At 44.7% G+C, this 11,962-nt stretch overlaps 1 protein-coding gene and 1 long non-coding RNA gene across 5 annotated transcripts in view; one reads left to right on the top strand and one right to left on the bottom strand.

Moving 5' to 3' along the window:
* Positions 1–796: 796 nt before the first annotated feature.
* The window catches only part of TP73 (tumor protein p73), an 87,588-nt gene continuing 76,422 nt past the window's right edge, over positions 797–11,962 (bottom strand). For 3 of the 4 annotated variants that reach the window (XM_073316373.1, XM_073316375.1, XM_073316372.1), the window contains exons 8-14: positions 11,349–11,491; positions 10,123–10,211; positions 9,205–9,329; positions 7,347–7,501; positions 6,637–6,769; positions 5,492–5,585; positions 797–3,487 (exon numbers count right to left, since the gene is read on the bottom strand). In XM_073316373.1, coding sequence (XP_073172474.1) covers positions 3,167–3,487; positions 5,492–5,585; positions 6,637–6,769; positions 7,347–7,501; positions 9,205–9,329; positions 10,123–10,211; positions 11,349–11,491 — 1,060 coding nt within the window. In that variant the 3' untranslated portion in view covers positions 797–3,166. The remainder of the gene's footprint in view (positions 3,488–5,491; positions 5,586–6,636; positions 6,770–7,346; positions 7,502–9,204; positions 9,330–10,122; positions 10,212–11,348; positions 11,492–11,962) is intronic. The other variant, XM_073316376.1, reaches the window with a different exon arrangement.
* On the top strand, positions 3,088–7,286 carry LOC140899985 (uncharacterized). The gene is made up of 3 exons (XR_012155527.1): positions 3,088–3,509; positions 5,241–5,393; positions 6,103–7,286. It is a non-coding gene; the product is annotated as an uncharacterized lncRNA (long non-coding RNA).

Raw genomic sequence — 11,962 nt, 5'->3', positions numbered from 1 at the left:
AAATAACATTCTTGCATTGAATGTGTGAGCAACTATACGTCACATTTTCTCTTCCTGAAAAAATTTCTTAACTCTGTCAATTTCCAATTCTTTTTTATATATATATATACACGGTATATATTACTAAAACTAGGAATAGCTGTGATATTTATAACTAAACCCAGTTCTCTCGTGGAAATAGTTTAAGTGTCATTTTTTTTTAAACCCAAAGAAAGCTGTGTCTTAATGATATACTGTCAGATTTGTGATATATTTTCTGGCCATTTATTGAAAGATAGTTTATATATAACCCTCTTCCCCTAAATTCCATTAAATCAAGATAGCCACTTATTAAATGAAAGCGAATGTTTTTCTTTTGTTGGGTTTTTTTCTTTTTGACATGAATGTTTGATCCAGCCATAGTTCTTCTAAAACTTACATTTTCCTAAATGTAACTTCCTTAAGTATGACCTCAGATTGTCTCTGCTCATATGTTGCAGAAAGTAGCACCAGTGTGCTGAAAGCTTGTAGAAATGAGGTAGACTTTTTGTATGCACTGACCAAGATTCATGCACAGCTGCTCCCCAGTCACAGATGAATGCCATGTCTTGTTTTGAATGATGGGATCCTGCAAGCAATTTTCTCAATGCACTCAAAGCCTATCTTAATTTTACTTTGGCTTGGGTAAGTACTTCTGTGCTTTGCTCGTTTGTATCTTCACACTACTCACTGAGTTGCAACAGCGAGCTTCCCATTTTCTGCTCAAACTTCAGGCCAATTCTGAAAGGCAGAAGGTAACTCTCCAAGTTGTAGATCATTAGTACTATCAGATCACCTCCTGGGCCATCTAGTCAGGAGCTGTTTTTCTATCAGAGCCACTGTATTTCAGACGTGTGTTTTATTGTGTTACAAAAAACAAACAAACCACAGCTATAAAAATAACACATTTTCCAAAAGATAACATTACAAAAAATACAATTAATAGAGTTGGAATATATCCAGTAATACTGCTGGAAAAAGCATTAGTTAACATTGAAAACATGAATGATTATTTTAAAAATCTTAAAGCATTAAAGTGCTTTAATTCACTACTACTTAGAAAGCGCATGTTCACAGCTCAGCAACGCCCTGAAGTGCTAATCCCTAAAGAGTACAGTGTGCACAAGTGTACAGCTTTCAAATATGCTGGGTTGGCTTAGGTTGGTGGACTGGGGTAAAAGCCAGTGGAAACTGAGCTGGTCATTTACAAGGAGCAGAGCAGTGGTCTCCTGCCTTCCCAAGCTCCTGAGCTGCCAGCAGCGAAGGGGGAATCTGCGTAGAAATGGGGAAGAGACAAGTACACTTGTGCTACTGTGCTGGCACTTGCAGAGGTACAGCTCAGTTTCTCTGTGGCCTTCCCTCTGCTAAGACTGAGGACAGTGACCATCCTGCTTGAGAGGAGAAGCAGAACTTATGAGGTGAACGCTGTACTTGCTCATAGGTGAAATCCTACCTCTGGCCCCTTTATGCCCGGTAAAAGGCCCTGAGCAGCATAAAGGAACTCTTAAAAACATATCAGACCAGGGAGGAATCCCCCCGTGCAAGCACAGTGGAAAATAGCCACAAGGCTCTTTCAAGGACCCCCTTGCTAGCCTCCGCGTAGGGAGTATGCCAAAGGCAGGACTGCAGTGTTGTGGAGATTCCAGACAGCGTGGAAGCCCCAAGCTGCCATAATTTAGGTCTTCAGGGCTGTCTAAACTATGGGGCTGTATAGTAGTCCAGGACGAGGAGGGGTATAAAGTTGGCTTAAAGCCACCATAGCCCCTCCTCTGCCTGTGCAGTGAATTCTGTGCTGTGCCTCTTAGAGGTGTCTCACAGAATCTCACGCAGAGAGTTTCCAGCTGACTTGCACAAGAACTGGAGATGAATACATCTGCATGCTTGACTGTTTCCTGCTGAGTTTTTAAGTTCAACCAGCAGACAAACAAAAGGCTTGAGGAAAATCAACAAAACACCTATCCACAGGGACTATAGGGAAGGAAGAAACCATTTCCACTCATTGATGTGGAAAATATAATCATTTTACCAGATGGGGATGATTATCAACAGTCTGGGAAATCCATTTTTTTTTTTAACACATACAGGTTAATGGTTAAGGTAAAATTAATGGTGTGCTACAAAAAATCTGAGTTCTGGCAATATCAGGAACTTTGAGCAAGATTTGGGTGAATAATTGTAATTAATTATACAGAATCCTCTAATTCCTAGCAGTGGGGTCCATGGATTTGTCTCTCCAGAATTGTATTAAAAATCCACATGGGAAAAATGATTTTTTTACAAGTGAGGCTTGAAATATATCAGGTTTTTGCATGTTTACATGCTAGAGCATGAAGTTAATTTAATTATGACACAGTAGTGTCTTATTTAGGGGAAATTATCAATATTTTTGTAGCATACAAGTTCATGAAAATAAATCTCTCTATCCTTACAGCATGGTGAATATACTGTATATATAGCATGTGTCTATATACACAAATATCAGTTAGATACATGCACACAGTCTGGAATCAGCAAATAAGTTGCTTTTCTGCTCTACAAAAAAACAAAAGAAACAAATACTTTTTGGCAGTCCATCAGGAAAGCAAGTCCTTTTGTTCTTGGGTATCAGTCAATGGCAGATGTCCCTAAAGAAAGTGGAACAGTTGAGGGTTAAACCACTTTCACAAGACAAAGGTCTGTTATTATTCAGCCGTCCCTTAGCAGACAGTGAGGATAGGGTGGAATGTGGGGCAGGCTAGAGTTAAAGAAAATGTGTGTGTTTTGCCTTTACATTGCAATAGAGTTTGATGCAAAAATGGTCCAGCAAATTGTAAAGTTGCACTGTACATTGGCAAGTGAATATTCCCCTGCCACACAAGGCTAAAAAAACTCTACAGCCCATTGAGAGATCTGTGGCAGCTGCCCTTTTTCCTTCCCTTGATCCCCTGTCATAAAACCATTGGAATTTTCCTCCAGGGGATGGTCCCAGACCCATGTCCTCACACAGCTGATGAGTTCCCATCTCTTGAGTAAAGCCATGTTAAAAAATATTTCTTCAGACACTCAAAGCTGGAAATGTTTTTCCATTTTTCAGGCTGGGATTCTATATTTTCCCCCATTCCTTTAAATCTCTGTGTCTGGTCTCCTGCTGCCGCACTGCTGGAGACCTTCAGTTGATCTCGCCCTCGGTGAACTCTTCTTTTATGGACTGTTTGCGGGATTTGCAGTCTGGGAGGTCAAAGCCGAAGTCCGCCCACTCATCAGCCCCGCTGCGGTTCGGGATAGTGATGGTGTGGCGCACGCGGAAATGCACTGCCTCCATGACGCGCTGCCGTTGCAGCTCCCCAGAACTGCCAATGGAAATGGTGGCGGCATTACTGCTGGAACGGAGAAGCTGCTGGGCACCATAGTCCTGGCCCTGTTTGAGTTCCTGAAGGCCTCTCCAGATAACCATCCTGTACTGCTCCGGGACCTTCAGCGCTCCGAGATCCTAGAACAACAACGTCACTAAGGTGGGCCTCTTCAAAAATGATTTTGCTAAACAGCATCGTCAAGAGAGGGGCAAACCCATGGACCATTAAATGTCTAGATCAGTGTGTGGGTCTAGCCACATAGTCAACACATGAGATGATCAGGGCTTTGGGTCATATACCATATCATTTTGTAAAGAAAAGAGAATTCCTTTGCTTTAAATGAATCTAATTAACAAAATGGACGGTGTGAGGCTGAATGCCTTCACTGTGCAGGTTGCAGAGCACCACGTGAGGAGTCAGGTCATTCAATTTACTGAAATAAGGAGGAAACCATCATCCCATTTTGCCTGCAATCATTTCTCTCTCCCCTGGATAATCATAACCTGGATTAAGCCTTGAACTAAAATCTCAGGTCACAAATGCTGGCAGGATGGGCAAAGGTTGCCTTGGGAAGCATGATCGGCTCTGAATGGCTGCTGTTTCTCTGCTCTAGCCATATGAAGTGTCACAGGATTCTGGTGCATTAACCTATGCCAGCATGTGCACTGACTGATGTTATTCATCACAGACATTAAGTGCTGTGGTCATAATGTTAAACAGAAGCATGAAAACTTCAGGATTGTATCATACATGCCAGAGGCTGCATCAGAACAAATACAAGTAGTTTGTATTTCAGACGTACTGAATTGCTGCTAGAGGTCCACATTAACTCCAAACACACAGACTCACTCGTGAGCATTAATTCCATAAGAAGTAAGTATGTAATTAGGGGTTAAAAATGTCAACTCAGACACACAACCCAGCAATCTATTTTGACTGTGCCATACATGTGCTTTTTGGCAGATTAAAGAAAAAATCACTTACAGGGTTAGTTATTAAAATGTTTCAAAACTAATCTAAGACTATGCAACTGGCCCCAGCTACCAATGAAAAATCATTGTGTCTTCAATAATTATACCATCTGCGTTCTTGATTGGTTCCTAGCTGCTAGACTAGGAAGGCATACAGCAAATATTTTAAGAATGAGATGGGATCAAGATAAGAGCTTTGTCCTGGTCAAAATACTGAGTCTGGGATTTATTTGGGGTCTGTCATAGATGAAAAGTGTTAATGCATTATGTGTATGCTGGTTACATTACTGTACTGAGGGAGCCCCTTGCCTCACTGATGTCAAGACTGGCTGGATGACCTTACAATTTTCATCGGCACCAAAGGCAGGTGAATTTCATGCAAAGTTGGCTCCTCCTCTCCCAAGAGATTGTTCTTCAACCAAGAAATAGCTACAATAAAACTCACCACACCCAGAGGCAAGGTGTTTAAACACAAATTAGAGCATTTCCCGTGTAATGTATCAATTAAAAAAAAAAATTACAGCTCTTGACCAGCCAGCCCACAATATCAGGTCCTGGGGTTGAAACAAAAAATTGCTAAATACAAAAAGCTTGATTCTGACCTTGTTTGTTCTGGTTTATTGCTAATGTGACTCCATTTGGCCAGTGCAGTTACTCCTGATTTGCAAGGGAAGCAGCTGGGCCCTGCAGCTCTGAGCTAAAGCTCATCAAAGTCAAAGGGCGATCTTTCCATTGCTCAGTGGGCTTAGGGTCAGTCCCTGAGTACTGTGATTTGTTTCAGTAGACATATTTAGTGAAAATCAATTCAAAGTCTGATTTCTGTATCTTTGGCTTTATTTTAGATGTGCACATGAGGAGAATGATTGCACCTGAATTCTTTTTCATTTTTGTTTTTGTTTGCATTTCTTTCTTAATTCAGATCTCTGCTAGGCCTTGCATCCTACAGCCTGGAAAAATCAACAGTAGAGAATATTACAGTTTCTTTTAAGGATAGCACTATTCTAAATCTATAGGACTACAAAGAATGCATAATTGGGAAACATAAAACATGCCTATAAAGCCTGTATGATAGGTAGGTGCACATTTATTTCCTTTATTTGGTTGTCCTTGTTTTAAGATCAACAGCTGGTAGAAACAAGTGATAAGAAGAGATCTTCCCAAAGCATTTACCTCTATGGTTAGATTCTGCAGGTGGTAAATATTCTGTAACCCTTGTGAGGTGAAATAGTCGATGCAGTTTGGACACCCCAAGCCTGTTAAAAAACTGCAGAAAGAATTTGAAAATAAAGTGGCATTAACTTGTCAGGTATATATGCTGTGTTCTCAAGTGTCACCATTGTGGCAAAGCACTTTTGAATTCATGTGAGGGTATGGGGACATTTTACTGGACTCATTTATTTCATCTGAAGGCTTGGCAACTCTTCTCATGCTACTATGGTATTGTGGGATGCAAGAAATTGGAAGCGTAGCAAGAACCCATTTCAGGGATCCTCAAAACTCCTGGTCAGAGTTTTCTTGGGGCTGAAAAGTGCGAACTAATTTGGCATTAATGTTGGAGAGGTAAAGCCCATGGGACCAAATTCATCCTAACATAATTCCACTGGCTTCAGCAGTCTTCAATGTCTCAGTTAAATGACCTATATGGAATTACTCTAGGGATTAATTTTCCCCTTGGAGCAACTTGACTGAGGAAGGGTTGTGGAATTTGGCCTTAAGCGATTTGGTCAACAACAATTAATCTTTGCACTATAACATTTGGTGCTGAAATATTTTATGTACAGGGCTTGGCTGTAGCTACACAATGCTAGCACGGATTGTGCTACTCCGGGATTCTGGTAGACCATCTGGGAAAACATCTGAGGTATCGGTTCTTTAAGAAGGACATCAAATCACAGACTACAGACCTGTTAATGTCTGGATATAAATCCTCTACTGCCATTTCCAGTCACCATTGGTCCGAAAGGGGGAAGAAGGAAGATCTGCAAAGTTATATGCCAGTGTTTGACATGCAGGGCAAGGTGCCTTTTCATATCAGTCTGCTAAAGGGATCAAGTTTTGAATGAACTTAGTGAGAATGAATAAGCCAAAGATCTTTCCAGGTGATATGTGTTTCTAACCAGCAATTGGCTGGCGAGGACAATTTCTGAAGTGAAGAGGGGTGAGGAAAACGCTCTCTGGTTTCATGAGCAGTGATTTCTCAGTTGGAACTAGTGACCAGTTGACCAGTTGCTAAACATATCTTTGAAGGTTAGAGTAAAGGAAAAGAGCATGAAACAACAACAGACAACACACCACAGGACCGGTGACGTCCCTACCTGACAAGGCTGGGGTCAGGGTTGTAGGGTGGAGGAGGAGTGCAGTGTGAACCTGAGACCATGGACTGGGAGGAGTGGCCTCCATTCATGTCTCCATTGGATTGCATGGGGTGGCTGTTCAGCATTCCGGGTCCTGAGCACAAGAAAAAGCAAAAGGGTTTCCATCTCCTGGACTGTGCCCAGAGCGTACAGGGGAGAACCATTGAAAAGTTTTTGATTTAACTTAAAGAAGCTACAACTGTCCTTTCCCAAGCACAGAGCCCCATTCTCCAATCTGCAGGAATAACCCACCTCAGGGACCCAAGATCCTGAGTGTTAACTGGCAGGATTCCCTGGGAATTCACCCATTGCGTGGAGGAGGAGTGAAGAAGCTGGAGGTTCCACCCCCACAATCCACAGATTCAGGGGCAACCTTTGCAGACAGCGGCTACGCCGTGGATCCAGGCAGCCTGGCTTGGGCAGGGCTTTCCCAGCTCTTGGCATGGTGAGTTGTTCTGAGCAATGTAGCTGCATAAGCGACTAATGACCAAGCCCATGGTAACCTACTCTGCTTGGCCTGGGAGAGCGGGAGGAGGAAGAATTTGGAGCTCGGCGTAGGGAGCTTTGCACTGCTTTATGTATTGTTTCGCTGAGGCGGCTGTCTATCTGTCTGGCCTCTTGGCCCTTTGTGATTGCAGAGCCCGTGTCACATGGCAGTGCGGGTGCCTTACCCATTGGGCCCAGGTTGGGCCCAGAGCTGGAGTTGTGTTGTGATGGCTGCCCCACCAACTGGTTGACAGACGGCAGTTTGTTGATCCCTCCTCCGTGTACTTTGTTCATTGGCGAAAGGACGGGCCCATAGGAGGAAGGGGACTGCAGGTGACTCCTGCTCGGGAAGAGTGGCACGGTCAGTGAGACCCTAGTGGAGACTGAGCAAATCAAACCTCTCTAGGGACTCCGACCTCGGCCTTGTCCATACTGAGATTTTAGCCAGCAGCATAGCTGCACCAGTGCAAAACCCTGCTCTAGACGCGACTGACACTGGTTTAAGGCTGGGTACATTGCACTGGTGCAAATCGTGCTGTACCCCTACTGGGGAAATCAACTTCTGCACTGGTTTGTCTGGAATGTGCATGGGATGCGGAACAGCTGGCTTCACCTCAGTACGGGGACCGTAGCAGGGGCCTTACAGGCATCCTAATACATAGCATTTACACAGCTTCCATCTGCACTGCCCTGTGTAAACGTTAGTTGAGTCCCTCCCAACCTCCTTATAAGGTAAGGGAGCAGAATTATCCCCATTTTACAGATGGAGAAGTGGAGGCAGAAAGGTGAAATGACATCCCCAGATTCTCACAGTGGGTCAGTTGGAGAGATGGAATAAGAACTCAGGAGCTCCTGGTCCTTGCTCATCCATTCTAACCCATAGATCACATTGCTTTATGGAGATATACTGTCAGAGGCTTCACTTGCAATATATCCTACAGCCCTGCTTGCTGATTTCACTTCTGTGTCGGTCTTTCTCCAACACTCTTTGCTTGGATGCTGCTCTCCACCTCCTACCCATTAAACCAGCAGTGCAGAACTAAAGCTTCTGATGGGCAACTATCACCTGTCACTGAAGAAGTAAGGTGCACACTGCAGTGTGGTCCCATGGAGAGGTCCCCAACTGGGAGTCAGGAGAGCTGGGTTCTATTCCCAACTCTTCCAGTCACTGTCTCTGCATCCTTGGACAAGTCACTTCCTTTCTTTGCATTCCATTTTTCACTGCTGTTGCTTAATCAGATTTCATAGCTTAAAAAAGAGAAGTCTAGGGAGTAACTTGATTAGTCTATCTACATGGGGAAACAGATATTTAATAATGGGCTCTTCAGTCTAGCAGAGAAAGATATAACAATCCAATAGCTGGAATTTAAAGCTAGACAAATTCAGACTGGAGATAAGGCGTAAATTTTTAACGGTGGGAGTAATTACATTGGAACAACTTACCAATGGTCATAGTGGAGTCTCCATCACTGACCATTTTAAATCAAGGTTGGATACTTTTCTAAAAGATCTGCTCTAGGAATTATTGTTAGGAAGTGCTATGGCCCGTGGTATGCAGGAGGTCAGACTAGATGATCATAGTGATCCCTTCTGGCCTTGGAATCAGTGAATCTATTCTGCAGTCTACCCACCATTAAACTATTGTGGGAGCTATGGCTGAAGAGCTCTGGGTAAGAGTTAAGTAGCAGTGTAAGGTGTATCTGGTTTCTGGCTTTTTTTATCATAATATACGTTCCCAAGGTGCTCATCAATGTCTAGTCAGGGAAACAATAAACAAAGAGGAAGAATAGTTTATTCCAGAGAGAAGAATGAAGGTCTGGCCCCACCCCCACCCAATATTGGTGACTACCAAGGAGGAATCAAAGTGAGGGGCTCTCTGGAAGGTGGTAGAGGCCTCTCCACACCCCATAGTTATACAAAGCATAAGAACCCTGAGGGTGGGTCAGGCCAGCTTCCTGGATCCCTGTTATGTCTTGTGTTTAATTCGACGTATCTCTGGAGACCTCTTTTGGCGACAGTGGACAATAAGGTCATGGTACTTACTGCCTCTGCAGGAGCTGCTGCTGCTGTTGCCGATAGGAGTCGACCAGCTGCTGTGGAACTAACTCCACTAGCTCCAGACTTTCCTTTATCTTCATGAGGATCTCAAAGTTCTCCCGGCCGCGAACCTGAATCAGGGACCAAGGCGAGCCTGTACTTCAGTCTGACTTGCCTTGTCCGGTTTGCTGAGGACCCTCGCGCATAGCCAGTCCCACCTTCCCCCTCCTTTACCCAGCCCACTCAAGGGACAATGTGAGGATAGCCTTAAGCACAAGCAAGGCAAGCAGCTACCTGGGATTCCATGCTTCTAGGGGAGCCATCCTCAAGAAATCCAGTTACAACGCATGGTCTCCTCTAGTCCCCTTCCTGCAGGAGCAGAGTGGGGGTCCGATAACGTGTCTCCTCCCCTAACAGCAGGAAGACGGGGTAGCCAAGTCCCTGGTTGAAGGCACACAAAGCCAAATTCCCTCTGGCCACGGTGGGATCAGGGAGGAAGGTGACTTGCAGCCTTGTTTTGGAGCAGGCTATTTTGCCCTGGGAATGCAAAGCAATTCCAGTGCATGATTCTGGATCTCCGCTCCTGCTGCTCATTGCTCAGCGTTCGTTGCAGACTTGTTCCCAGCCTGTTCTTCACTGTACCCATTCTTAGCCTCATCAGTCTTGCTCCTTGCACCCTGTCTGCCCTCTGTAAGGACTCATCAGGACGGTAAGCGCCAGCCACCCAAAGTAAAGCGCTTCAGTGCTGTGTACTGCTGGGAATGCCAGTCTGGGGAGGCCTCATCCTTTCAGCTAGGTAAAATATCACTTCATTGCCCTTTGAATTCTGGGAGCCGCTCCCCCATATCCTATCCAGGGGCCAGCGCCACTGCTCTCCCAGAGCAGGGCTCAGACACTGCGTGCAGCAGAAGATTTGATACTTACTGGGACATAATACATTTCCTCTTCCCCGTGCCGCCTTTTCTTAATGCCAGCCCCTAGTGCTGGAATCCCCTGGGGGCTCTGCTTGAAAGCTGAGGAAGGAGATGGGAAACAGTATTACGGAAAAATCAAGTTAAATGTGATCATCTAAGCGGCCACTCCCTAGTTCTTTATAACGTTAGACTGGGAACTGTGTTAGAGTAAATGCAATAGCTCCTAGTAGGGCAGGCAGCTGCTGAAGGGCCCCACTGAACGAAAGCCAGAACCCAGAGCTTCCCTGACTACCAACAAGAGGAACTCCAAGCCCATTGCTGGACAATGCAAACCTTACTGCACAAACCTAACTATGACTCCAGCTCACAAGGGAAGAAAGAGGGCATTGCTGCATGTCCCTAGGCCCTTCGTAGTGATTTGCTTTGTTAAAGTTGAGGAAGATCAGTACAGATCATTAAATTCACACACTTGCTAGGAGCGTAAATATTTGACAGGTGCCTAAAAGATGAGTTATCACCATTGTGATAGAGGGCTAGTGAGAAACTCTTGTGTACGAGCTGATAAATTGCCAGGAGCCTTCTGTAAGGTTTTACTGCGAACAGTTAAATACCTGCCCTGAGAAGATTTAGCTCAGTATGTGCCCAATTTATTTGGGGGTGTGGAATTAGTGATGAAATATAATAAACTTACACAGAAAATTCTTTCCCTCTGCCTCCCACTTCAGCCCCCAGCCCTACACTCAACAGAGGCTTTGCCTGCTGCTAACCTATCTCTGGGAGGGGCAATGCTTCAGAGTACAGCAAAAAACCCACAGTACGTAATTGGCCATGGCTGGATGGGAAGAGAGGGGGCAAAAAATTCCTTTCTGATGCCTGCAGGAAATAAGCTTAAAGCTTATGGAGCATGTTAGTTTTTTAACTATCTCAGCACTAACAAACACTTGCCTTTAATAATAATAATGATGAACAAATAGATCTGGACAATGAACCACCTCCACTAACAATGCCACTCTGTTTTTCTGACTGCAGCTGGATCTGAGCGATGACGTTTGGATCGGAGTACTGCTCTTCAGCTAAACGTCACCACCCAAGTTCCGTAGTTCAGGGTGTTCATTGCTGCTGCCCCGGAAGCATGGGCCATGCCCTGGACGACACCAGCTCAGCAGTGCTAGGCAGCACAAAGCTGGGGGTCTCACTCGGAGTTGAGATTCACCCTTTCCTGAAAGGAGGACTCACTGCGCTTGTTGACGTTGCCATTTTTTGCTGCATTTTCGTTCAGGGCTTGTTGCTCTCGGTAATGATCTTCGTCGGCTTTCCGATCTCGGCCGGGACAGGCGCAGATCCGCCCTTCGAACGATCTCCTCCCCAATACTTGGCCACTGGGGAGCAGAGTAAAAACCAAAAAGGATTTATTTTTTTAGGGAACTAATCAGACTAAACCTCATTCTCTATGGGGTTGGGTTTCTGTCCGTTGACTTTGTGTTGATCAATTCTTCAAAAAGCTTTTAAACAATCCAGAAAATACTAAAAAGAAAAGTTCAGGAAAAGGAATTCCCCTCCTGTGAGCACCTAACAAGGGCTCTGCAGGAATTTGCTGATCTTAGAAGCCCAAGGCTGCTGTACATATACACCAGGCCTGATGCAGCACACAAGGTGCTGTGTTCCATGTACAGTCTCACAGTGATGCACGGGCTCTTGTGCAGGTCTCTTTGACTAGGGGTGAATTTCCCCCGGTGGCCTTTCATCTTTGATTAGCAAAGGACTAATACAGTTACACCTTGGGAGACAGGAGGGAGCAAGAGTTTTTTCCAGGCTGTGAAAGGTGTGCAGAGGAGAAGCCCATGCCCCTG

The sequence above is a fragment of the Lepidochelys kempii genome, chromosome 18 (genome assembly GCF_965140265.1).
Source record: "Lepidochelys kempii isolate rLepKem1 chromosome 18, rLepKem1.hap2, whole genome shotgun sequence".
Taxonomy (NCBI): domain Eukaryota; kingdom Metazoa; phylum Chordata; order Testudines; family Cheloniidae; genus Lepidochelys; species Lepidochelys kempii.
The sequence above is the reverse complement of the archived record's forward strand: the minus strand, read 5'-3'. Positions and strand labels throughout refer to the sequence as shown.